The following is a 27,036-nucleotide window of genomic DNA, read 5'->3' as shown; positions in this document are numbered from 1 at the left end:
CAATTGGCTAAAGGAATCATTATCTTTAAAAAAAAAATAAGCCATTTACACATTTAATTACATTTTTCTATAGCAAAACGTATTTTAAAAGCATTATATGTTTCAACCTAGACTAAGTGAGTCTTTTGTATATTTTTCAAGTACGAACTTCCTGGAATACAGCCACATGATTTTGGTTGTCAGATTCCTAATGCAACCATTTAGTCTAAACTTAGAAGCTTATTGATATAGTCAGATGCATTCAGGGGCTCCTTGTTTTTAAGAGACTTTTTAAAAAAAAATCCTAATTTTTTATCTTGAATCAATATGATCAGGTATTTTGGATTTACTTCTCATCTTAAATGGAAATACTGCATTTTTATAGCTCCTCAGATCGTGTGGTTGGGATGGGATTTTCATTCTTTTGCTGGGTCAGTTTATCTTTAATATATATAATACTATTTCTGTAAACCAAAGTCTCCTATGACAAGTGCACCTAATTTATATTTTAATTACGGTCTAAGTTTCTATCAAGTAAACCATCCAGAATCTTCGTTTAGCTGCTCATGAGTTAAAATTTTTACAAAGGAAAAATTTTATTCAGGCAGCTTAGAAAATCCTGTTTTTACCTAATAAAATGAAGGTGGGGTGGGGGGTGGGGTAGGAGAGGGGGTAGGATTACTGAAGAAATAGTGATTCTAAATCTCTGGTATAAATTACTTTATAACTGAAGAATTAACTTGGAGGTAAGGGAATCCCAGTTCCCTTGGTGTTGATCAGCATCTGATTTTGAAATATCCAGATTTAGCTTTCAAGGTGTGTGGCATGTTGCATAATCCAGAAGGCAACCAAAATTCTGGAGTTAAGGATTGAAAAACTCTGAAATCATGGATGGATTTTTAAATTCAGCTGTCAGAAATCTGCACTATATATATATATATTTTTTTTCTTACACTGACGTGAATCAAGAGGGGCAAATTTTGATGATAGCTCTGTTGAAATTTTGCAGCTTAATTATCAAGTGAATAGGTCCTTTGTGTTCTTTCATTTGATGGATTGGTTTTCAGTCTGTGTTCATGAGCCAAGGGGTTCCTCAGAGGTGCCTCAGAAGTAATGGTCTAAGAGAGGAGGGACAGAAAGGGAGAGGAAAGGCCTAGCTGGTATTTGAGCAGGAGCCTCTAACTACCCCCCCACCCCCTTTACCAGAGCAGCTCCCAATTTCTCTCTCTTGTGTATTGGAATTCCAAGTAAGCTTTCATGGGGTGGGAGGTTGGGGCAGGGGATATAAAAGAAGTGGAAATTTTGCTGCTTAAAAAAGTTGAGAACTACTTGTGTAGTTTCTAAGTATTTGAATTTATTTCATTCAGCCAAATTGGACTGCTACATGCAAGCTAGTCATAGTCATACCGTGCAGTGGTAAATGTGCTTCTGCTGACCTTTTCCTTCCCAGACACTTTGTGTTTTCCTACTGCATTCTTAGTAGTACCTAAGAACATCTTGAAACGTACAGAAAAGGTTTCTGAACTATTTGATTATCAGCTTTCAGCTTTCACAATAGTACCATATTGGTTGTAGGTCTGTCTCTTTTATATTATATTAAAGCACTAGTGCAGTGTAATTGTGCCTACTCTTAGAACCTTCCAAAAAGTAAGTACATGATGAACACTTTAGAGATGTCCTAACTGACGGATGCAGTAATGAATGCGGCTATCATAATGTACAATAAAGCAGGCTAATACCATTGCTTTTGAGTGCCTTTTTAACTTTATAATAATGACTTAATAGAGCTTTAAAAGAAATCGACCCTAATAGTCTATGGTATCACCAACGTGATTTAGAAAGACGTGATTTAGATTTCATTTTCAAAATTATGTTCCCTGATGACTTCCAAACAGGTGCTAATAAGCAAACAAAACCCCCACCGTGTCATTGAATCTGGGACTTGCACCTCATATGTAATGTGAATATTTATTTCCACATGTCCCTCTTAGCTGGGTTTTTTCTAATCCCTCCTTCCAGTTGTGTTATTTCAGATACGTGATGTCACGTTTCCATACACCGCCTCTCCACCATGAATGCTTAATTACGAACAGTGATTATTTGTAGAGCTCATATGCAGTACAGAGGTGAGTTCTGTTTCAGAGGGTCTAATTTGTTGGTGTAAAGAGTTTTTAAACAGTGCTGTGTATAGTGTACATTTTGTTTTGCACATAGTTTGTTGCCCTGAATGGGTTTTATTTTTACTTTTTTTTTCAATTGTTAGCATTTATGGTTCAGAACACAGAATTCCTTCCTTTTAAGTACAATGTAATTCGCTTTATTTTACAACACTAAGTCCGCTTTGAACTTCCAGGGCGTTGAACTGGTTGCATTGTTGGGAATTAGAGACGATTCTAGTCGTCTGTAGTTTGATAGAGCGGCGCGCTTCTGTATTTAAGCAGCAGCGCACGGTCAGCGGGCGCCGTGTGGGGCCGGATGTTCTTCTGTTCGGGTGATGAGTGTACCAAATGCTGAGTTGTTTTCTTACTAGATGTAATTAGTTCACTTGATGTAATATTCTTCTTTCCCTCAAACTGACTTTAAAAGCAAAGTTTTATCATTTTCATTGTATTTGTATTTATTACAGAGTGTTTTAGCTTTGATATTCTTTGTATTTTCACTCAGTTGTTACATGAGCTTTATCAATAACATCTGTATAAATGGTTTTTAAAAAAATTAACTATGTATGTGCCCATGCCGCAGTTGAGCAATAAAATGAATGCTGTTTGCACTGTCACAGCATCAAAGTTTTTAAAGAATATTGAGTTTATAATGAATTGTTTTGATAAAACTTTGTGATTGGCTTTGTGGAGAGTGACAGCCGATGAGCCATCAAGTGAGAAGTTTACGAAGATTCACGTGCCTGCCTCAGTTGTTGCCTTGTCACACCACAGAGCCTCAGGGAGCCCGCCCCCCGCCCCCCATCCCGGGCAGAGCAGATTGATTGGCTTGATTGGCAGCCGGCAGCTGCTTGGGAGGGGGAGGCTGTGTGGGGATGGATTTTGGAGGCTGCTCTGGGCTCCCTGGGTCCGCGCACCAGGCCTGGAACCGTGGCGGTTGGGGCTCTGGTGGCCCGAGCAGTGGTAGGGGCCGCCTCTACTATCTTGGTGTCGAGCCGTAAAATCCTCAAAAGGAGAAACCAGTTACATTTTTCCAAGAAACCAAGACTTGAAGGGCCATGATTCACAATGGTGAATGATCGTGGATAGTGGATGAAAGTCCAGCTAAATACACGGGTCAAAACAGGAGTGGCTACAAGGTTTCTTCATCCAGAGCACAGCCTGTGTCAGTCTCCTGTGGCACAGGCCGCCCAGAAAGGAATGTCGGGGAAGTGGAGGGAGGTGGGAGCGGGATAGTAAAGCCCAGAGAAGGGGCGTGCTGGCTGTTCTTTACATCCTTTTGAAGTTTTTTTGCTTGGTTAAAGCATTGCCATGTTTACTGGTTATTATCTAAAATTTGTAGTGTTAGTATAGTAAGGATTTTAGTTTTTTTATAATCTATGAATTATCCAAAAGTTTGATTTGATACATTTTTCTGCTGTGTGGCGACCTGGAAGGTTTGTCTCTTTGTTATAATGAAGGTTAACCTTGGTACCCACTGCGTTTATTTGTCTTGTGTATCCCAGATGCTTACAGTTAGGATCCATACAACAGAACAAGAGCCTTGTAACAGGATAGAGGTAATTATACAGGAAAAAGGGATACATTCCTACATTAACACTCTTAGCAAACCAGACAAACCAGCTTTTAATTTTTTAAAGATTTTTAAATTTTTTTTAAAGATTTATTAGAGCGAGCATGGAGGGGAGGGGCAGAAGGAGAGGTATAAAGAATCCCGAGCAGACTCCACACTGAGTGTGGAGCCCAGTGTGGGGCTTGATCTCATGATCCTGAGATCACAACCTGAACCAAAACCAAGAGTTGGGTGCTTAACCGACTGTGCCACTGAGGCACCCCGAGATTTGTTATTTTTAATCTCTACACCCAACATGGAGCTCGAACTTAAAATTCCAAGATCGAGAGTCACATGCTCTTCTGAGCCTGCCAGGCACCCCAAGGGTTAAAAATTATTTATTTATTTATTTATTTATTTTTTTAAAAGATTTTATTTATTTGTTAGAATGAGAGAGAGAGCATGAGAGGGGGGAGGGTCAGAGGGAGAAGCAGACTCCCTGCTGAGCAGGGAGCCCGATGCAGGACTTGATCCTGGGACTCCAGGATCATGACCTGAGCCGAAGGCAGTTGCTTAACCAACTGAGCCACCCAGGCGCCCAGTATTTTTATTTTTTAAAGTAATCTCTGTATCCAACGTGGGGCTCAAACTCACAACCCGGAAATCAAGTCACGTGTTCTACAGACTGAGCCAGTCAGGTGTCCTGCCGAGCCAGATTTTAAAGTTACCTTTTATCAGGTCTTTGCCCTATGACTTGTTCATTCAACAAATAACCTGTGCTCCTACTGTGTGTCAGGCTCTGTATTAGTTGCCAGGGATACAGCTTCTTCCTTGTTTGTGTTCATTATATAGTTGGCTACATTTCCAAGGTGATAGGCTCAACTCTTGCTGATCAGCATACTTTCGTGGATATTTGGGCTATGATTTATCTAGGGTAACAATTAGTCTATGAGCTGTAAACCCCACTTCTGTCTCCCTTGAAGTGTTTTGTAAGTGGAGAAAGTGGAGAGGCAGCTGTAGCAGTCCACGGGGTGGGTGAGGGACCCTTCTAAGGTACTTCTCCTGCCTGCCCAAATGTTCACAGTGTTCTGACTTTTAGCACAGGAACTGGGCTTGAAGATGGAGACACACGTCAGACTCAACCTTTCAGACCACTCACTTCTCCCGGACGTGATGGCATGGCAAGAAGGTGGAGAACCAGAGACCAGAAGGGCAAAGTTCTTTTTAAAAATTGAGGTATAACTGACATACTGTTTCAGTTGTACAATTTAATGATTTGGTATGCATAGATGTTGCAGATTGATCACCACAATAAGGTCTAGTGTAACATCCAACACCATATATAGTTACAACTTTTTTTCTTGTGATGAGAACTTTTAAGGTCTACTCTATTAGCAACTCTATCAAATATGCAATATAGTATGAACTGTAGACACCAAGCTGTACCTTACATCCCTGTGACTTATTTTATGACTGGAAGTTTGTACCTTTTGACCCCTTTCACCCATTCCCCCACCCCCTCACCTCTGGCAACTGTAAATCTTTTTTCTGTATCTATGAGCTCCATTTTGGTTTTAGATTCCACACGTGAGGTAATGGTATTTGTCATTCTCTGACATACTTCACTTAACACCCTTATGGGGTTTTTTTGTTTGTTTTTACTTCCTTTTTTTTAATGGTTGAATAATACGGCATTGTGTATAAACACCATGTTTTCTTATGGACACTTAAGTTTCTGTATCTTGGCTATTGTAAATAATGCTGCAATGAACATGGGGGTGCATATATCTTTGCCAGTTAGTGTTTTCATTTTCTTCAGATAAATACCCAGAAGTGGAATTGCTGAGACATAATAGTAATTCTTTAAAAAAAATTTTTTTTAAAGATCTTTTTTTTAAAGACATTTTAGCGAGCAAGCAGGGCAGGGACAGAAGAAGAGAGAAAAATCCTTAAGCAGACTCCCCACTGAGCAAGGAGCCCCACGTGGGTCTCAATTCCAGGACCCTGAGATCATACCTGAGCTTGAAACCAAGTCAGACACTTCACTGAGCCACCCAGGTCCACCATCTACATTTAATTTTTTGAGGAACCTCCATATTGTTTTCCATTTTGATTGCCCCAACTTACATTCCCACAAACAATGCACAAGGGGTTCCCTTTTATCCACATCCTCCCAACACTTTTTTGATAATAGCCATTCTAACAGGTGTGGGGTGGTTTTGAGTCACATTTCCCTGATGATTAGTGATGTTGAGCACCTTTTCATGTACCTGTTGGCCCTCTGTGTGTCATCTTTGGAAAAATGTCTATTCAGTTCCTCTGCCTATTTTTTAATTGGATAGGTTTCTTTTTGCTATTGAGTTGTATGTTTTTTTTGTTTTTTTTTTGAGATGGGGAGAGGTGGGGAGAGGGGCGGAGGGAGGGAGGGAGGGAATCTTAAGTAGGCTCCACGCCCAGCACAGAGCCTGATGCGGAGCTCGATCTCACAACCCTTGAGTTATGACCTGAGCCAAAATCAAGAGTCGGATGCTTAACCAACTGAGCCACCCAGGTGTCCCGAGGTATATGAATTCTTAATATATTTTGGATATTAACCCCTTTATAGTATCTCATTTGCTAATATTTTATCCCCACTTGATAGGTTACCTTTTCATTTTGTTGGTTTCCTTTGTTATGCAGAAGCTTTTTAGTTTGATGTAGTCCCTCCCACTCATTATTTTTACTTTTGGTATCAAATCAAAAAAATCATCACTAAGACCGGTGTCAGGGAACTTACCACCTATGCTTTCTTCTAACCTTATGGTCCCAGGTCTTACGTTCAAGATTTTAATCCTTTGGAGTTAATTTTTGTGTGTGAGATAGTGGTTCAGTGTCATCTTTCGCATGTGGCTGTCCCGTTTTCCCAACACCATTTGTTGAAGAGACTGTTCTTTTCCTATTGTATATCCTTGGCTCACTTGTCGTAAATTGACCACCTATGTGTAGGTTTATTTCTGGGCTCTCTATTCTGTTCCACTGATCTGTGTTTCTATGCCAATACCATACTGTTTTGATTATTAACAGCTTTGTCATACAGTTTGAAATCAGGGAGCACGATGCTTATAGCTTTGTTCTTCAGAGGGCAAAGCTTTATTTTTAAATTATTTTTCTTCCATATTTTTATATTCTAGTTAACATATAATGTGATACTGGTTTCAGTAGAATTTAGTGATTCCTCACACATAACACTCAGTGCTCATCCTACAAGTGCCCTCCTGATTATCCTCCACTCGTTTAGCCCATCCCCCCACCTACCTCCCCTTCAGCAACCCTCAGTTTGTTCTCTATCTATCTTTAAGAGTCTCTTATGGTTTGCCTCCCCCTCTCCTCCAGAGGGCAAAGTTTTAAAGGCAGCTTAATGTTTTTTTAAGACAAGAAATTGGTCATAGCAATCCAATGAGCTGGGTAATATAGTCTGAACGGCTTGAAATGCCAGATGAAACATGTTCATATGCTCATCACCATGCTACTCTCTCCCTGCCCTAACGGGAGTGTCTCCTCTCCCCTTCAGTCCCTCCCTGGTACCCTGTGCCACTCTCTGGCTTTGATCAGCAAAGTCCCCATATCCTCAACTGCTCTTGGCCTTTACTAAAGCTGAAGCCTCCCTTTCCATGGAAGGTGCCACACCCTGCTGGGTTTGTGGTCCTCCCCCCCCCGCCCCTCCATACCAGAAAGAGGGTCGGTGTACTTGTTTACTCCAAGTCCAATGTGCCTCCTTTCCATGCACTAGTGCTCCTTGAGGCCCACACCTTCCACCCTTTGCCTCTTCTCACACTGTCCTCTGCCAACTAACAGAGGCCATATACACAAACTCATTTTCCAGTCACCAGATGAAACGTCTACACAGTACCTTAAAGATTTAACCCCAGCTCCCACCTCTTAATACAAGCCCACACTTCTGGTGCTTCTCTGAATTAGAGACTTTTATTGTTTTTACTGAACTACAGCAATAGGCTTCGGAAGCTGGCTGCTCAAGCAAGGCTTGTTAATTACGTTAGTGCAACTCTGACCGTGAGTGTGTGCCTTTATTCCTCCTCTGAAGTCATAAATTCAAAGCGGTATACTTCGAGAAAATGATTTTTATTTAAAAAATTGTCATAAAAAGTACTGGAATGCATTAGGCATTTAGAAACAAGTCTCCTGGTTTAGACTGTTTACTGGCTCAGTTCTAGATCTGTCCTAGTCAAGTCCTCCAGAAACTACTTATAAAATTGGGCCTCAGAGGAAGGGATTTTTACTGTACTGAAAAGAAGCCAGATGAAGCCGAGCTCTGAAGCGCTCAGCTTCCAATTCCCGGAAGAAAGAGTCGTCGTCATCCTGGGTTATCATGTGCTGCAGTTGCTGAATTTCCTTCTCCATCTTTGATCTCAGCTCCCTCTTCACCTTATACAGTGTCTAAAAGATAAGGCTGGTCACAACACTGGTCTGGGCCCCTGTCAATTTTTATCCCCCCTCCTCAAGCTCCTGCCATTGTCGTAATTGAGCAGTCGCTCTTACAGAGACTTAACAGGTAAAATTAACACAGAATAAATCCTCTTTATAGGATTAACCATAGGATAAATGTTCTGGGTCGTAGATGTAATACAATTGTTTTCTAGTTCTTAAAAATGTAAATCAATGATTTCTATCCTGTTAATTATTACCTGGGCCTGGGATTTCTCTCTGGCTTTGAGTTCCTGACGTTCATGTGATATGGCTTCTGCCAGCAATGAAAACTGTGTACAGAGAGGAAAAAAACCCAAATGTTTATCTGTAGCCCAAATTTAACAATTCTGATATAGAATGTTCACAGACTTAAAATCTTTATTTTAATAGAAATGGGGCAATATAGAGAATCTGTACTGTGGTCAAGTTCTAGCTTATCGTTAATAATCAGTCTAACCAGCAGTGTGACAGGTTGAGTTAATATGTGGAGGTTTTTTATTAAACAGAGTAAGCTGTTTTTTGACACAAGGTGGCCGGGATTAAGTACATTAGAGTGTGAACCAGCAACAGTGAGCTCACCTGGTCTTTATAGTAGTTCTCCATTGAGTCCAGTTCATTCTGGTGCTGTTTCTTTTGTTCGGCTCGCTTTTCTTTGGCATAGTTTCTTAGGTCTCGTAATCTTTGCTTTTGAATTTGTAAACCTTCTTCAAACAATTTCTTAAATATCTGTTTGGTTAGAAAAATAGTTATGCTGAACTTTCATGGAGGAACAAACATTTTGTACTGATTGTATTTCACAGTTTTAAGTAACAGCTTTATTGAGATAATAATCCACATACCACAAAATTCACCCTTTTAAGAGGTAGAATTCAGATTTTTGTATATTCAGAGTTGTGCAACCATCACTTCAGAAAGCCACCCTATACCCAGTAGCAGCCACTCCCCCACCCCCTGCAACCACTAATACACTTTCTATGTCTATAAATTTGCCTATTCTGGATTATTTCATATAATCACAAAATGTGGCCTTTTGTATCTGGCTCCTTTCACTTAGCATGTTTTCACGGTTCATCTATGTTGTAGCAGGTATCAATACTTCATTCCTTTTTACTGCCACATAATACTACGATATGGGAATATCACATTTTGTTTATCCATCAGTTGATGGGCCTTTGGGTTTTTTCCCTTTTTTGCCTATTATAAATAAAGCTGCTACAGGTAATCGTACATAGATTATTTGTGTGGCTATATGCCTAGGAGTGAAACTATGGAGTCACAGGGTAGGAAGCCATGTTAACCTTTTGACGAACTGCCAGACTGTGATCTAAAGTGGTTGCACCATTTTGCCAACCTTGCATGAGGGCTGTAAGTTCTCCATATCCTTGCCAACACCTGTCTTTTTTATATTTTAGTGAGTAGTTTCCCCTTGTGGTTTTGATTTGTACGTCCTTAATGACCAGTGGTGTTCAGCATCCTTTCCTGTATCCCCAAAATTCTTTTTTTAAAGATTTTATTTATTTGACAGAGACACAAGGAGAGAGGGAACACAAGCAGTGGGAGAGGGAGAAGCAGGCTCCCTGCTGAGCAGGGACCCTGATGTGGGGCTCAATCCCAGGACTGATTGAGCTTAACGACTGAGCCACCCAGGCGCCCCTCTGCAAAATTCTTTACTGCTTTCAGAAAACAATTCTCAAGCAGCCACATATATAGAAAAAGAACCGCAGCCAGAGAAGAAACAAATGGCACATTTACACAGGTGCACAACTAAGGGGGAGGTGGTTATCACTGAACGGGGCCGGAGGAAAACAAATTTTTCAAAGGATTTAGATATGCCCGTTTTCCTTATAGTCATGCATTCATTAGTCAAGTTACTTAACCTCTCAAAGCCTTAGTATCCTCTAGAAATGAGCATGATAGTAGTAGCCCAGTTAACTGTAATGACCTTAATGTTTTACTCTAGAGATGTAATTTACTGCCAGTTTGGAATCCCAAAAGATTAAGCATTTCAGCTTGATTAGGATAAGACAACAAATACTGTGGAGAAATACTTCACAACGCATCTGTCCTACATTCCTTTCCCGTTTTTATGTGGAATCCAGGTCATCTAGTCACTTTAAATCCCTGTCCCTTCTAAACACACTCCCAAAACTCTTGAAGCAATTGTACTGGGAAACACATGCAGGGGGTCAGAGGGAATGAGGGCACTGGAGGATGTACCACACAGGTAATAAATTGAGGCACGGACAAGTTGAAACTCTGAGAGCCGGCACTTTAGGACTTGCATTTGGGTTTTGGATTCAAACTGGGACAGGAGTCACAAAGAAGGTAGTCCTGAAAGCTAACAGATAAAATTCACCCGTTTGACAGGGTTGCATAAAAAGCTACATTTACGGGGCACCTGGATGGCTGTCGGTTAAGCGTCCAACTCCTGATTTCGGCTCAGGTCATGATCTCAGGGTCGTGAGATGGAGCCCCATGTCGGGCTCCGAGCTCAGTGAGGAGTCTGCTTGAAGATTCTCCCTCTGCCCCTCCCCACCACTCGCTCCCTCATCCTGTCTCTAAAATAAATCAATCTTAAAACAACAAACAAAAAAACCTGTATTTACCATTTCTTCCCGGGTCCTCATTCTCATCATTTTTGCATGCAACTGAACTCTGTAATCATCGTAGTATTTTCGGGCACGGACAATCTGTTGCCGATTCTCTGTTATCTTTGACTGTGTCAGCTTCTGCCTATGAATGCGGTCCTTGAAGTCTTGCTGGGAAAGGGAAAAAAAGGTAAGGCCAAGAGGAAGACAGACTGGCATTCTTAGCTGCCCCACTCCCCATCACGAGGTCTTCAAGGAGTAAGCCAGGCATGCAGGGCCAGTGGCCTACTACCTGGGCATAGACTCTGAAAAACTGTCAGCCCCCAGAAGCCTTCCAGCCTTTGGTAGGTTCGTCACCAGTCTGAAAGGATGCCCCAACGAGCCCCGACTGCTGCAGCTGATCTCGGTGGAAATGAAGATCTCCTTTCCCCATGTCCCCTAGGGGGTTGCCTAAGCCACACCCAGATGCTTAAAAGGAGTAGAAAAAAGGCATTCTGACTTTTAAGCAAAGCTTGAGTCACACCAAGAGTATTTATGTCAAAACTAAGGAAATTAGTATCTTACAAAGTAGTGAGGATGAAATGAGGTCATGTACATAACGCCCTCAACAAGGTGTCCAGACTGATAACTAGTTTTCTTTTCCCCAAAAGTACCATATGTAGATTTTCAGCTGGCTTCCCCTTCTTTCTCTGAAATTGTTCACTGCTTATCTCAACCAAGAGTTTTAAAATCCCTTCTTCTGACATACTGTCTTTGACCTCTGTCCTCTCCATTATACTCAACAGAAGATGTGCTATGTATAATTCTCAATCCAAATCAGAAGGAAGGGAGGGTGGTAAACTAGCTCAGTTCTCTACTTACGACCTTAGATCAGAGAGGACAAAAAGCACTAGCTTACAACCACCTGGTACCTCGAAGTTGCTGTGGAGGTAGAAACAGACCTGAATTAAAATCTCAACCTTGCCCCTTGCTGAGTACCGTGGGACCAAGCATAAATTAGCACCTCAGAGAAAACATCTCCATTATGTTACTGTAAAGACCAAATGAAACCGTATATATAAAGTACTCAGCACCTTTGCCCCTCATCAATTTTGGTTACAGCCTTAGATGCTTCCATAGGCAAGTGTTAGAGGTAGAAGTCTGTGGACCTATTACCCAGTTGTATAAATATAAGTAATTAATAAAACTTACAAACTCAAAATCATAACACTCAACTTGCTCTTAACATACCAGTCTCTTGTTATGTTCATATTCTTTCTTGACCAGTGCAGTAAGGAGGTCATGCCTTTTTAAGGCTTCTTCTATCTTTAGGAGGGACAGAAAGGAAGGAGGTTAATGCTATTCACTAAATTCTGAAGGATAAGCTCTTCCCTTTTCTGGTTTATATTTCTAAGCTTGTAATTGACAGTTAACTTACTTCATCCTGGAGTTTCTTCTTTGATCGATTTTCTCTATATGCCTCTTTTTTGAGCTGTTCAACCTGTGTAATCTGCTGTTTCCACATTTTGCTTAGTGTTTGGCCAGAAACATTGAGAAATGGAAACTGCTCCAGCATAAGGGGCAGGAGACTGTGTTCATTTACTTTCACTGCAAGGTAAAACAAAACCACCATAAAATCCCTCAGTCTGAGAGATTTGCTGATAACTTTTAATAAGAACTCTCATTCTACCTTCCTGGTAGAGCAAAGCTTATCTAAGTGATGCAGTTCTGATCCTGAAAAGAATAAATCTCAAAGTATGTCGATCACTTTCGCACTCCTTCTTTGATCCGAGTACACCAAATACCAGTAAGGACGAAAATAAGCTCAACAGTTCTGACTGATGCAGAAGTCCTTCCTAACTGCTCAGCTGACTCAGTGACTGGGGTGGACACTGTGCGTGTGGTCAAACACCTCTCAGCTCTACTGAGAGGCAAAGTCTCTGATGGGATGTCGTTAGAAGGCCAGCAGTGTTTGAAACGGAACCCTGGCATTTCACATGACCTTGTTTTCCTTATAACAGGACTCTAACATTCACTGGCACCGACTGTCAATATAACAGGAGCTGGACGGGACATCTGCTTGCTTTGGAGCATCCCGCGGGTTCTACCAACTTCCCAGAAACAAAGAAAAGGCAACTGGTGTGAGTGAGCAGAGTGAGGCTACAGCTGGAGCAGCAGGCAGGACTGCCCACTGGTGCCGCCGGTACCAATATATAGGCCTCCCGAAGGTATTAAGAGTTTTAAATAAATGCCTTATTTATGAGTTTTATCTCTCTTTATAGAAATCTAGCATATGGCAGTGATAAAAGAGGAACTTTCTCCAGCTAACTGGTTGATGTTAAGTTTTCAGTGCTGTGTCCTTGGAATGTAGCACACGCTTTCAAAGGATGCCAGTTTTCCATAAAGTACAATTTTGTGGTTCTTACTTGGAACTGGTTTATTTGGCTTTGGCAAGCCACCTCTTGGACTTGGAGTTGTGGTTTTTCTAGAGTAAGTCTTCCAGGGCTGACTACGTTTTGGAGTTCCTTTATGAACAGCTTCTCTGTATATTTTTTCCTTAGAAGCAGACATAAAACAGAATAGAAATAAAAGTCTAATAACTCTCTCATATATTATCTTAAATATTACACATTGACAAAAATAGCTAATCCCCAACCAAACACCTTACTTCCAATTTCTAAAACCTGCTTCGTGTTTATCTAAGTTAAAAGCATCTTTTGGCTTCTGGCACCCCTTGGAATCTGAAAAAGCACTGAATCTTTTTTGAGTTTCAGAGTCACCATAGTCCCACACCCTAAACACAACCACTAATAACGTTTTGATGTACTGGTTTGACAACTTTTTCCATGTAGATTAAAAAAGTGCTTAAATAACGTTTATTGCAGCCATATTGTATTTTATATCCTGTTTTTTTGTTCATGAACATTCCAGCACAAGCACTTTTCCAGTTTTTTTTTTTTTTTTAAGATTTTATTTGACAGAGAGAGACACAGCGAGAGAGGGAACACAAGCTCAGAGAGTGAGAGAGGGAGAAGCAGGCTTCCTGCCAAGCAGGGAGCCCGATGTGGGGCTCGATCCCAGGACCCTAGGACCATGACCTGAGCCAAAGGCAGACGCTTAACTGACTGAGCCACCCAGGCGCCCCTCCAGTTTTCACTTAGTTTCTGTAACCATCCTTTTGAAAAGGCAATGGGCATGTCTGTTTTGGGCTTCTTCCACCCAGGCACAGAACAGGTGGGAGCTCCTCACTCCCCTTGAACCTGTGAGCCTCAGCTATCTTTTAAACCCCTGGTGAACAGAACCCCCTAAAAACTGATGGACGTTTTGGACAGGAAGGAAAAGTGCTGGTATCCTTTGGTACCAAGTGTCTGCCTTCAGCTTGGGTCATGATCCCAGGACCAAGTCCCACAGGGGGCTCCTTGCTTGGTGGGGAGTCTGCTTCTTCCTCTCTGCCACTCTCCCCCCCTCCGCCTTGTGCTTGCTCGCTCTGACAAATAATCTTTAAAAAAGTTTTTTTTTAAGTAAAAAAAATCATCTCTGTATTTTCCACTGATCTGATCAAGTTGCATTTATTACAGTAGAGACTTTTACCCACTGTTTCCTCCTCATTTATTCCGAGAGATCCAATATTCTCTTGAACTTTATTTGTTCTTAGTTCCCTTTCAAATGCTTCAGTTATTGCCTAGAGCAGAAAAAGCCATATAACATTAGTTACTAAAAACATACACAAAATGAAAATGTAGGGAAAAAAATTAACCTAAGATTCTGCCATTCCATTTTTTTTTAAGTTCCCTTCAGGCCCCCACTATCATAAATATACATTATTTAACAAGCATGCAATTGGGACATAAAATTTTATGTCCCCCCAAAAATGCATTTTGTTTTTTGTATATAGGTTTTATAATTATTTTGACAGTCCGTTGAGTAGAAGTTACATGTTATTATAAGACACCTGAATTAATTTCAGTTTTTCACAATCATAAAATATGCTATAGCAAACAATGTACGTGTTCTAAATTTATGCTGCATTTCAAAATCCCTATTCCACAGCGGAAAGCCTTCCTTGGTAATCGTAATTCTCCGTGTTGAATCTTAACCACTTCCTCTCATTCCTGTCTTGGGCACTTTAATCCTACCTGTAACTCAACTAGTCTATCACTTTTAATCCACCTCCAATTCTCATCCTTTCTGAAACACTCTCTGAAAATATCAACCCACACTGATCTACTCTTTTTGAATCCACCTGAGCACTGGGTTATATCTGACAAGGTTAGTTTTCTTAAGAGTATCACAAGTTTTATGTTCCATAAAGGTGGGGGGGGGACGACAAAAAGCTATGTCACATAATCTACCATCCACTCAGTTCAAGAATATTAAGTGCATTTTAAGCCTTTAATCAAGAGTACGTTCACTGTAGTATTTGGTTGAGGGTAAAAGGTATTGCCGGCTACCCAATCTTAGTCAAAGATGGGATGTACCTTTGCTTGGAATTGCCGAATATCTGTTTCTTTTGGCTTTCGCTGCCGTTTTCTCTCCTTATGGAACTGTGTGTTTTTGTTAACTGGAGATGGAGAGAGCGAATGAGATCTGTAGGGTGGCCTTCTATGCGTGGAAAGTCCTACAATATGACATGTACCATTAGTTCCTATATAGCCAGAAACGTTAAGTTGAAAATCAAATAGTTGATTTTTACCAAATCCAAAAAGAATGACTGTGAATGTGCTAAACGTACTCTCTCCTGTAACTTTTTTTTTTTTTTTTTTTTTTTTTGAGAGAGAGAACACACGCACGAGTGGGGAGAGGGGCAGAGGAGCAGGGAACCAGACGTGGGGTTCGATCCCAGGACCCTGGGATCATGACCTGAGCCAAAGGCAGACACTTAACCAACTGAGCTACCCAGGTGCCCCTAACTAATTTGTATTTATCTGTATGTTTAGTCAGATCAATACACAAATGTATATAGTCTCAAAAAAGTACTTAGGTTCTATATTCAACTTTGGGTTGAAAATGGAGCAACACGTGGAATTAAGTGGAAGGAAGTGGTGGTGGAGAAAAAAAATGTTAAACCATCCAAGCTGTATGTCTGCTATCCTTTTATACCTACCTAGGTCCTGAGGAGGTAGGAGATAAGTATGTACACACCTTACCCTTATAAAGCAGCATGCTTAGAAGAAAAAGTTAACGTAATTCAGCATTTTCTAGGTAGTCCCAATTTTTCCTTATGTAGTTAAGTTAGCCCTAATTCCACACTGCCTAAGAGATCTAACAAGTCACTTCATAAACGTTTTTATGTTCCACTGTTTTTAGTTGTACTTGGGTATCTGCTAGTTGTGTGGAGGTGGACTCCATGCCTTTTTCAGAAAAGTGAGTAGTTCTAAGGTTAAGGAAATTAGTTGGTATCTTTAAAACCTTCTCAGAGAATTCAAATTTCCCTAAGCTTTTATTTTTCTCACTCTCTTAATTCAGATCTTTCAAATGTAAGATATTTAGGGGGCGCCTGGCTGGCTCAGAGGAGCATGCAACTCTTGATCTCGGTGTCATGAGTTTGAGCCCCATCTTGGGCACTGAGATACTTAACTGAAAAAAAAAAAGTAAGATTGGGGCATCTGGGTGGTTCAGTCAGTTGGACATCCGCCTCTTGGTTTTGGCTCAGGTCAGGATCTCAGGGTCCTAAGATCGGCTGGTGTCGTGCTCCATGCTCGGGGGGAGTCTGCTTGAGATTCTCTCTCTCCCTCTCCCTCTGCCCTTCCCCTCGCTTGCTTGCGTGTTCCCCAAAATAAATATATAAATCTTAAAAAAAAAGAAAACTGACTTGCACAACTGATTTTAAATGATGTTTTTATGACATCTTATTACAACCATAATGTATTCTTTTCATTAAAGATCCAATGAAAATAACATTTTAACTTAGAATGAGTTTTCAAAATGGGATATGATGTGTATGTGTATAGAAGGGAAACATGTAGGTTACTAGGTGAGGCTTACCTAGCAATTAATTACTTGGGAAAGTTTAAGGGGAGAAAGATGAAACAAGAGAAAAAAAGATTATTTTTTGTAGTAAAAAGCTGTTCTACTAGATGTAGAGCCTACGGAAACTTTTTTTTTTTTTTAAGTAAACTCTACTCCCTACATGGGGCTCAAACTCACAACCTACAACCCTGAGATGAAGAGTCCCATGGTCTATGCCTCAGCCAGCCAGGTGGCCCAAGATTCTAGAGAAATTTCTGCACGTTACAGGTTGTACATTGTTTCCACTTTTCATAACTACACTTATGCAATCTGTATGTCCTGCAATAGAGGAAATGGTGATATATATATTTCATACAAATGGAGTATTATTCTATGAAGTTAATAAAAATGCTGGATCTGTAATCAACAAAGATTTCCAAAACAACATTAACAGAAAAAAGTTGCAGAGTAATACAGTATCTTTCTAAGTTTAAAAACATAAAATAATAGCATTTACAAGTAAATATGAGCTGTTACCAGTATAAAAACAGGAATGAGAAGGTTCCAGTTTAAGATGGCAATATAGAGGCTCCTGAATGCACCTCCTCCCAGGGATGCACTGAATCTACAGCTACATATGGAATAATTCCCTCAGAAGGGAATCCAGAAACTAGCTGAATGACTCCTATACCTCAGGTGAATGAGAAAAAACCCTACATTGAAATGGGCCTTGGCACACCCTCTATCTATTGGGAGCCATTAAGAACACAGAAGGCAGTTTGGACAATCACAAAAGTTTGAGACACCCAGGAGATAGGGACAGGCACTACTCCTTCAAGACTGGACGAGGTGGCTGTTTTTCTTAGTGCACGGAGACCAACAGAGACAGGAAAATGAAGAAAAAGAATACGTTTTAACAAAGAATGAGATAAACTCAAACAGACCTTAAGGAAACAGAGATACGGACTTTATTTGAGGAAGACTTAAAAATGGTGGTCATAAAGATGCTCACCAAGGTCAGGAGAACAATGTATGCACAAAGTGAGAATCTCAACAAAAAGAAAATATAAGAAAGTACCAAACAGAAGTCACATAATTAAGAAATATAATAACTAAATTGAAAAATTCAATATAGGGGATCAACAGCAGACTAGATGAAGCAGAAGAAAGGATTACAAACTCAAAGAACTGTGGAACTTACCCAAACAGAGAAGCAAAAAGAAAAATGAATAAAAAAGAAGACAGCTTAAGGGATTTGTGGGACACCAGCAAGTGGATCAATATTCACACTATAGGGGTCCCTTTAAAAGCAGGAGAGAGAGAAAAAGGCCAGAAAGCCAATTCAAAGAAATAATGGCTGGAAACTCCCCTAACCTGGGTAAAGGAAACAGACATCCAGATCCAGGAAGCCCAGAAACTTTCAAATAAGATGAATCCAAAGACCCCCACACTAACACACATTATACATAAATTGTCAAATTTGAGAGAATCTTTAAAGCAACAAGAGAAAAACAATTTGTTATGTACAAGGGAACCCACATACCACTATCCTTAGATTTTTCAGAAGCTTTTCAAGCCCGAGGGAATAGCACAATATATTCAAAGTGCTAAAAGAGAAAAACTGCCAAGAAAAACTATTTTACTCAGCAAAATTGTCCTTTGGAACTGGAGAAATAGTTTTCCACACAAGCAAAAGCTGAAGCAGTTCATTAATACTAGAACAGCTTTACAAGAAATTTTTAAGATGCTTCTTTAAATAAAAGGGTGCTGTTTAGTAACAGGAAAGCATATGAAAGTACAAATCTCACTGGTAAAGGTAAATATATAGTTAAATCAGAAAAGTCTAATGTAACTGGTGGTGTAACTGGTGTGTATGTGTGTGAGCAGGGGGAAGGGCAGAGGGAGAGAAGCAGACTCTCTGCTGAGTGCGAAGCCCAATGCCAGGCTTGATCTCACGACTTGAACCAAAACAAAGAGTTGGACACTTAACTGACTGAGCCACCCAAGCGCCCCTGAATTCAACCATATAGAGAAAAGATCACACACCATAATGAAGTGGAATTTATTCCAACACAAAGATGGTTCAACATCCACAAATCAATGTGACTCACCACATTAACAAAATGAAAGATAAAAATATGATCATCTCAACAGATGCAGAGAGAGCATTTAACAAAATTCAACATCTATTCAGGATAAAAACTCTCAACAAACTGGGTATAAAGGGAATGTACCTCAACATAATAAAGGCCATGTTTGATAAGCCCACAGCTAACATTATGCTTAATGGTGAAATGCTGAAAGTGTTTCTTCTCATTTCAGGAACATGACAAGGATGCCTACTCTTACTACTTTTATCCGCCATAGTAGTGGACATCCTAGCCAGAGCAATTAGGTAACAAAAAGAAATGAAAGGCATTCAGGGGCGCCTGGCAGGCTCAGTCGTGGAGCATGTGACTCTTGATCTCAGGGTTGTGAGTTTGAGCCCCCCACGTTGAGTGTAGAGATTACTTAAAAATAAAATCTTAAAAAAAAAAGGCAATGAAATTGAAAAGGAAAAAATAAAACTTTGTATTTGTAGATGACATCCTAGTAGTTATAGAAAACTTGAGACCCCACCAAAAAACCGTTAGAATATAAACGAATTCAGTAAAGACACAGGATATAAAATCAATATACAAAAATCAGTTGCTTTTTATATGCTAAGAACTGTATGTTAAGAGAAATTAAAACAATCCCATTTACAGTTGCTTTAAAAAGATACTCAGCCATAAAAAAGAATGAAATCTTGTGATTTGCAACAACATGGATTACGCAGAGTAGAATGCTAAGTTAAATAAGTCAAAGAAAGATAAATACCATATGATTTCACCCATATGTGGAATTTAAAAACAAAGACGACAAAAAAACAGACTCTTAAATACAGAGACCTGGTGGCTGCCAGATGGGAGGTGGGTGGAGTACGGGTAAAACAGAAATTAAGAGTACACTTATCTTGATAAGCACTGAGATGTGTATAGCATTTATTAATTATTGAATTATTACATTGTACACCTTAAAGTAATTAACACTATGTTAACTATACTTAAATAATTTAAAAAAGAATAAAATACCTACAAATAAATTTAACCAAGGAAATAAAAGACCTATATACTGAAAGCTGTAAGACATTGATGAAAGAAGACACAAATAAATGAGAAGATATTCCATGCTCAAGAATTTAAATATTGTTAAAATGCCCACACTACTCAAATTCATCTAGACTCAATGTAATCCCTATCAAAATTCCAATGGTATTTTCACAGAAATAGAACAATCACAAAATTTGTATGGGACCACACAACACCTCAAATAGGCAAAGCGATCCTGAAAAAGAACAAAGCTGGAGGCATCACACTTTCTGATTTCAATCTGTATTACAAAGCTGTAGTGTCAAAACATAGTACTGGCATAAAAGACACACAGATCAACGGAACAGAATACAGAGCCCAGAAATAAATCCACACATATATGGTCAATTAATTTACAAGTGATCCAAGAATATATAATGGGGCAAAGAGAGTCTAATAAATGGTGCTGGGAAAACTGGACAGCCACATGCAAAAGAATGAAACTATAATTTATCTTACACCATATGCAAAAATCAACCAAAATGAATTGAAGATTTGAATGTAAGACCTGAAACCACAAACTCCTAGAAGAAAACAGTGGGTAAGCTCCTTGACATTGGTCTTGGCAATGATTTTTTTGGATTTGATACCAAAAGCAAAGACAACAAAAGCAAAAATCAACAAATGGGACTATATCAAGCTTCTGCACAGCAAAGGAAACTATCAACAAAATGAAAAGGCAACCCACCAAACAAAAGATATCTGCAAATCAGATATCTGATACAGAATTAATATCCAAAATACATAAAGAACTCATACAACTCAATACCAAAAAAAAAAAAAACCCAAAAAACTATCCAATTAAAAAATGGGCAGAGAAACTGAGTTTTCCCAAGATGATCTACAAAGGGCCAAAAGGTATATGAAAAGGGGCTCAACATCACTAAATGTCATGGAAATGCAAATCAAAATCACAATGAGATGTCATCTTACAGGTTCAGAATAATGGCGATTATCAAAAAGACAAAAGATATCAAGTGTTGGAGAGAATGGAGAGAAAAGGGAACCCTTGTACCCTGTTAGGTGCAGCCACTATGTAATCCAGTATAGAGGTTACTCAAAATATTAAAAATACCAAATGACCCATTGATACTACTTCTGGGTACCCAGCAGTGAAAAGAAATCACTACCTCAAAAAGATACATGCACCCCCATGTTCACTGCAGCATTATTTACAATAGCCAAGATAGAGAAACAACCTAAGTGCCCACCTACAGATAAATGGATAAAGAAAACAAATACATAAAAGATTATTCAGCCATAGAAAAAAAGGAAATCCTGCTATCTGTGACAATATGGATGGGCCTTGAGGGCGTTATGCTAAGTGAAATAAGTCAGAGAAAGATAAATAATGTATGACCTCATATATATGTGGAATCTAAAAAAACCAGTCATAGATACAGAAAACAGATTGGTGGTTGCCAGAAGTGTGAAGGTGGTCAAAAGGTACAAACTTCTAATTATAAGGTAAATAAGTTCTGGGGATATAATGTCTAGCATGGTGGCTGTAGTTAACAAAACTATACTGCATATTTGAAAGTTGCAAAAAATCCCATCTTAAAAGTTTTAAGAAAGAAAAAATTTGTAACTATGTGAAGTGATCAATGTTAACTAAACTTACTGTGGTAATCATTTAGATCAGTATCAATATATAAATAAATCATACTGTACACCTACAGTGAATACAATGTTATATGTCAACTGAATCTCAATAAAATAAAAAATATCAATAAAAAAACAGGGATAAAAAGATACAAACTTTGACAGCATTGTTCTTTGAAGGAAGGGGAAAATGGACTGTGGGGAGTACAGAGGGGATTTCAACTCTTATTTTTAATCGCAAAAGGTATAAAGCATCTGCTTTTAGATGGTGAAGATATAAGTATTATTATTCTTGCTCCTTCTATATATTTCTGAAATATTTAAAATGAGAAAGCCAGTCATAAACAATGGATCCCTGGGACATCCTTATCCTGGCTTCTCTGGGATAAGTACCTGGCCTTCGATTCTTCGGCCCATACTCCATGATGCTGTCACTGTGCTGAGATAGTGTTTCATCCTTCCTACTCTCCATCTCTTCGTTTCCAATACCGTCTTCTTCATAGTCAGTCTTTTCTTTAATTCGATCACCCAGGGCACTTTTTAACATCTACTGAGAAAATACTTTTCAACACTTTGATTTCAGCAGAATGCAAGTTGGAAGAAGTAGACAGAATCTTTAAAAAGCTTCTCATAATTAGGCACTAATAATTTTCAGATGCTTATGCATATTTAGTTTCTGAAGGGTGTATATATCAGTGCTATGGACTATGCAGTTTCAATAAACTTCAGAGTAAATCTCAGAAGGATTTAATACATGTATTCAATGATACCCCCAAACTGTAATACTGGATTTTATGAGAATCAAGAGATCTAATTTTATACCAAATGTCTTAGGTGTATCTAAAAGATTTTAATGTAATCACTTAAAATGATTAGTTTTCATCAGAATTCAATAAAAATCAGGATAAATCCGTACCAAATTTGGTTATATCATGAAAGGCTACGTAAGAGATGACTTCTCATCCTGTGTCCTACCTGCCTGATTTATGGAACATTTTCACAGTAAATAAGACACAACTAATTTTAGTACCTTAGCTTAGCTTTCCTCTTCAATTAGAAGATCACTTAAATACTCACCAACTACGGCAATCTCAATATAGATAAAAAACAAGACTTACCCAATCTAGTTCAGACAGCCGTTGAGAGAGTTTCTTGGAAACTGAATGTAATTCTTGTGCTGTTAACCTCTTTCTTGGCCTCTGGGAGATGGCTGAATCCCAGGATGAGACTGCAGGTCTGCTTTCATATCTGTAATAAAATGACCATGTGACATTTAAGTAGCCAAGCGTGTGGTAATGCATGCTTTAACAAATATTTCATACTGGTCTTCACAGCTAAATCTGGAGAGTATACCCCTTTCTTCAAATCCCTTTGCAAACGGGCTGAAAACAGACTGCAATAAATGTTACCTTTTTCCTTTGGGAAACTTCCTTGTCCTAGGGCCTTGGATCTGAGCTGAACACATTTCCTCTTTGCTATCTTTAGGCAACTTAGAAGTTAAGGGAACTTTATTATCTGATTCCTATTAAAAACAAAAGAGAGTTGATTTGAAAAAGCTACAAAAGATGGCACATTTTGGGTGGGAGGATAAGGGAGGACCTGTGGCACAAAGCTCAGTCCCTTTATTCTCCATGTTTTACCCTTTTTTTTTTTTTGAGGTTTTTTCATTTATTTAAGCAATCTCTACACCCAACATCTGAGCCTGATGCAGGGCTCAAACTTAGGACCCTGAGATCAAGAGCTGCATGCTCTTCCAACTGAGCCAGCCAGGCACTGCTGTTTTACTTTTTAAAAAACACATTTGGGGGCGCCTGGGTGGCTCAGTCGTTAAGCGTCTGCCTTCGGTTCAGGTCATGATCCCAGGGTCCTGGGATCGAGCCCCACATCGGGCTCCCTGCTCCGCGGGAAGCCTGCTTCTCCCTCTCCCACTCCCCCTGCTTGTGTTCCTGCTCTCACTGTCAAGTAAATAAATAAAATCTTTAAAAAAATAAATAAAAAATAAAAAACACATTTGTCAGGGTGCCTGGGTGGCTCAGTTGGGTAAGCGTCTGACTCTTGATTTCAGCTCAGATTATAATCTCAGGGTCATGAGATTGAGCCTCGCTTCAGGCTCTACACTGGGAGTGGAGCCTGCTTAAGATGCTCTCTCTTCCTCTTCCTTCGCCCCTCCCCCTCCACACCCTGCTCATGCTTGTTCTCTCTCTCAAAAAAAAAAAAAAAATAAAATTGTCAGAATACTCTCTTGATCCTCAATACCAAAGCAATGGAAGAGCAATGTCTGTAAACTTGTACTCAGATAAAAACTGTGGGTCAGGATGCCATTCAAATATAAAGGCAGGTGAGATGTTCTCAAATATGAAAATTTAGGGGTTACGGCTACACCTGAACAATGAAAAAATGATCAAATCACAAGTGGTATTAAAATCATTCTCTTTAGTATTAAGAAGTCAACAGAAACTGTCCAAAACTGTAATAAAGATAAAATCTTCTAAAATATGAATATAAACTCAACATTTTTAACAATTTTTTTTTTTAAAGATTTTAGAGAGAGAGCAGGCGCAAGTGCGTGGGTTGGGGGGGACACAAGGAGAGGAAGAGAAATCCCCAGACTCCCCGCTGAGTGCAGAGCCCAATGTGGGGCTCGATCCCAGGACCCCAAGATGATGACCTGAACGGAAGACAGACTGAGCCACCAAGGCACCTCACTGAATAATTTATTTCTTAATCTCAGAGGAAATCTTATGAAAAAACAAAAATATTCGATGTTTAAGAATCTCTTCAATTTCACTTATCTTTTTCTTCTACCAAAGTAAAATTAAACACTTTTTAGTAAATAACAACTATAATACAAAATTCTTAAAAACTTTTTATTGAAGTTTAAGTGTCCTGCTCAAGAATTATTTCAAAATGAGTATTCTCACTTACATGCCACTCAGGTTAGGAAATAGAGTATTACCAGCAACTCAGAAGCTCTTCTACCATCCTCCCCTAAAACTCCCCCATATGTAACCATTATCCTATGATCCCTTTTATATATCTATCCACCCTCCCATGTGAACAGATGCACAGAATGTTAGAAGAATGATGGCCACCTAATGCTAATGATGCTTATTTCATCTTTGCACTTTTTGTGCACTGTTTGAATTTTTAATAACGAGAATGTATCATCATTTACGAATTCACCTTTTGCATATCCCTAGCTGTTCATTTCTACGAGGACAGGGACGAGATAACTTTACAAAAGGGATTTTTCAAAGAGTAGAAGCAAACAGGCCATGGTATTAATAGCAGTTCACACTGTATAATAGGAATATGAACGAAAGACTGTTCCTCATACTTTTTTTTTTTAAAGATCTATTTGTCAGAGTGAGAGAGTGCATGCATGTGCACAAGCAGGGGGAGCAGCAGGCAGAGGGAGAAGCAGGTTCCCCGCGGAGCAAGGAGCCTGACACAGGACTCGATCCCACATGACCTCAGCCAAAGGCAGACACTTAACTGACCCAGGCATCACCCCCCCCTTTTAAGATTTTATTTATTTATTTGAGAAAGAGAGAGTGCGTGCACAAGCAGGGTGAGGCAGAGGGAGGAGAAAGGGAGAAGCAGACTCTCCACTGAGCAGGGAGCCAACGTGGGGCTCGATCCCAGGACCCTGAGATCATGACCTGAGACAAAGGCAGACGCTTAACCAACTGAGTCACCCAGGTGCCCCTATATTTTCTTATATTTATAAAAGTTTAAATAATTTAACTAGGGACACAGAATATGGGCTCTGAAACTAGAATACTGAGTTCAAATCCTGACTCTACAGTTGCTCTGTGACCTGAGACTAGATATTTAATCTCTTTATATCAGCTTCCCCATGGGAAATAAAAATCATACCCACCCCACAGCTGTTATGAGGAGTAAATTATTCAATATCTGTAAAATACCTATAACTGCACAGGACACAAAATAAACACATAATGCGTGTTAGCTCTTAATATTTTCCTTTTTATACATTCATCCCTACTGTCTTAGAGTAAGAACATGTAGGTATATGCAGAGGTAAAATTTCAGAAGTACAGTGCTCTAATTAGTGGAGTATCCTTTACTACAATTCTAGCAGAGATCTCTTTAAATGTATAAACGTCTACCTAATTGTAAGCAAGCTTTTCCACTTACCACAGAAAATGCTGTGCCCTCTCCAGTAGAATTCACGGCAGGGGAGATGTGACTTGAACGCAAGTATTCTTTTCCTATGGGGCAGGGTGCTCGAGGCTCTGAAGGGTGGTAGGGTGGATGTAAAGGAATAGCTGATCGAATAGGCTCCCCTAGCTTCCTAGCACTTGGAATCACATCCACAGAAGGAATCTCCACTAGTTGGCAAAAATAAAGTGGACATATTAAGATGAAACTCTAAGAAATACGTCATTTAACATATACACATACCTATAGATACTAAAAACCTAAATGACTTGAAGAATAGCTACATAAATTATGGTTCATCCATGGGTTATAAATATCGTTAGCCATTAACAATGATTTTATGTAATACTAAATAAAATCCCAGAGAGAACAGTAAGAAATGAGAATATTTTTCAAATTACTATATTTTATCATTCCCTAATAATCTGAAGACCACCAAGTGATATACTAATGTATTAGAGACTCATATTGTCCTAAGTCTTTAAGAGAAAAACTTAAATAATAAAACAGTGGATGTAAAACATGCAACCAAAAACCATTTTAAGAAATGAACTCATAATTAATAGCAAACATTTAAAATATGATCATGTAAAACCAAACAATCATATGAAGTATAGAGCAACAAAAGCAAAAAGGCTAATAGCAACAGAAATTGTCCCAGGAACTAACTATTGTCTCTAACTCACTAACAACACCTTACTACTCACTGTCTTCAACAAAAGATGTCCTGTTCTTGGACAAAAAACTAGATAAGGGAGGGTGCGGCACTTCTTCATATGATATGGTTGAGGCTTTTTTGGACTGCATTTCATTAGGGCCTTCGGCACCTAGAAAATAAAATATTAGAGGTAGAATTTTTTTGTTGCTGAATATTATACTAAAAACCAGGAGTTTTGTACCCAGAAGATAAAAATCTCATGAATGACATAATCATTGAACTGTGTTGGTCTGATTGCTCAAACTGTGCATTATTTTTTTTTTTTTACCACGCATTACTTTTTAATAACTACCAGAGAAGATCTGGAACCACTAAATACAAATTAAAAGTAAAGATTTACATCGTATTACTTTTCTTTAGAAAAACAAGTGCCATAAAAATAGATACAAAGATCAAAAGAACAGAATAGAGAGCCCAGAAATAAACCCATGCTTATATGGTCAATTAATCTACAACAAAGGAGGTAAGAATATACGATAAGAAAATAGTCTCTTCAATAAATGCTGTAGGAAAGTCGACACCTACATGCAAAAGAATGAAACTGGAGTACTTCAATACACCATACACAAAAATTACCTCAAAATGGATTAAACAACTAAATGTGAGACATGAAACCATAAAACTTCTAGGAGAAAACACAGGCAAGTAATCTCTGACGTTAGCTTTAGTAATGTTTTTGTGGTATGTCTTC

At 39.1% G+C, this 27,036-nt stretch overlaps 1 protein-coding gene across 9 annotated transcripts in view; it reads right to left on the bottom strand.

The window, feature by feature from the left end:
* Window positions 1-7,765: 7,765 nt before the first annotated feature.
* CEP95 (centrosomal protein 95) overlaps window positions 7,766-27,036 on the bottom strand; it is a 37,304-nt gene continuing 18,033 nt past the window's right edge. For 7 of the 9 annotated variants that reach the window (XM_027568352.2, XM_027568356.2, XM_027568355.2 and 4 more), the window contains 14 exons: window positions 26,335-26,454; window positions 25,604-25,797; window positions 22,852-22,964; window positions 22,561-22,690; window positions 21,836-21,989; window positions 15,200-15,339; window positions 14,317-14,403; window positions 13,148-13,277; window positions 12,160-12,329; window positions 11,973-12,047; window positions 10,761-10,913; window positions 8,734-8,880; window positions 8,373-8,444; window positions 7,791-8,124 (listed from right to left, as the gene is read on the bottom strand). In XM_027568352.2, coding sequence (XP_027424153.2) covers window positions 7,948-8,124; window positions 8,373-8,444; window positions 8,734-8,880; window positions 10,761-10,913; window positions 11,973-12,047; window positions 12,160-12,329; window positions 13,148-13,277; window positions 14,317-14,403; window positions 15,200-15,339; window positions 21,836-21,989; window positions 22,561-22,690; window positions 22,852-22,964; window positions 25,604-25,797; window positions 26,335-26,454 — 1,862 coding nt within the window. In that variant the 3' untranslated portion in view covers window positions 7,791-7,947. Of the gene's footprint in view, window positions 8,125-8,372; window positions 8,445-8,733; window positions 8,881-10,760; window positions 10,914-11,972; window positions 12,048-12,159; window positions 12,330-13,147; window positions 13,278-14,316; window positions 14,404-15,199; window positions 15,340-21,835; window positions 21,990-22,560; window positions 22,691-22,851; window positions 22,965-25,603; window positions 25,798-26,334; window positions 26,455-27,036 lie in introns of all 9 variants that reach the window. The other 2 variants (XM_027568353.2, XM_027568354.2) reach the window with 2 other exon arrangements.

The sequence above is a fragment of the Zalophus californianus genome, chromosome 16 (genome assembly GCF_009762305.2).
Source record: "Zalophus californianus isolate mZalCal1 chromosome 16, mZalCal1.pri.v2, whole genome shotgun sequence".
Taxonomy (NCBI): domain Eukaryota; kingdom Metazoa; phylum Chordata; class Mammalia; order Carnivora; family Otariidae; genus Zalophus; species Zalophus californianus.
This window is presented reverse-complemented; position numbering and strand designations above follow the sequence as displayed.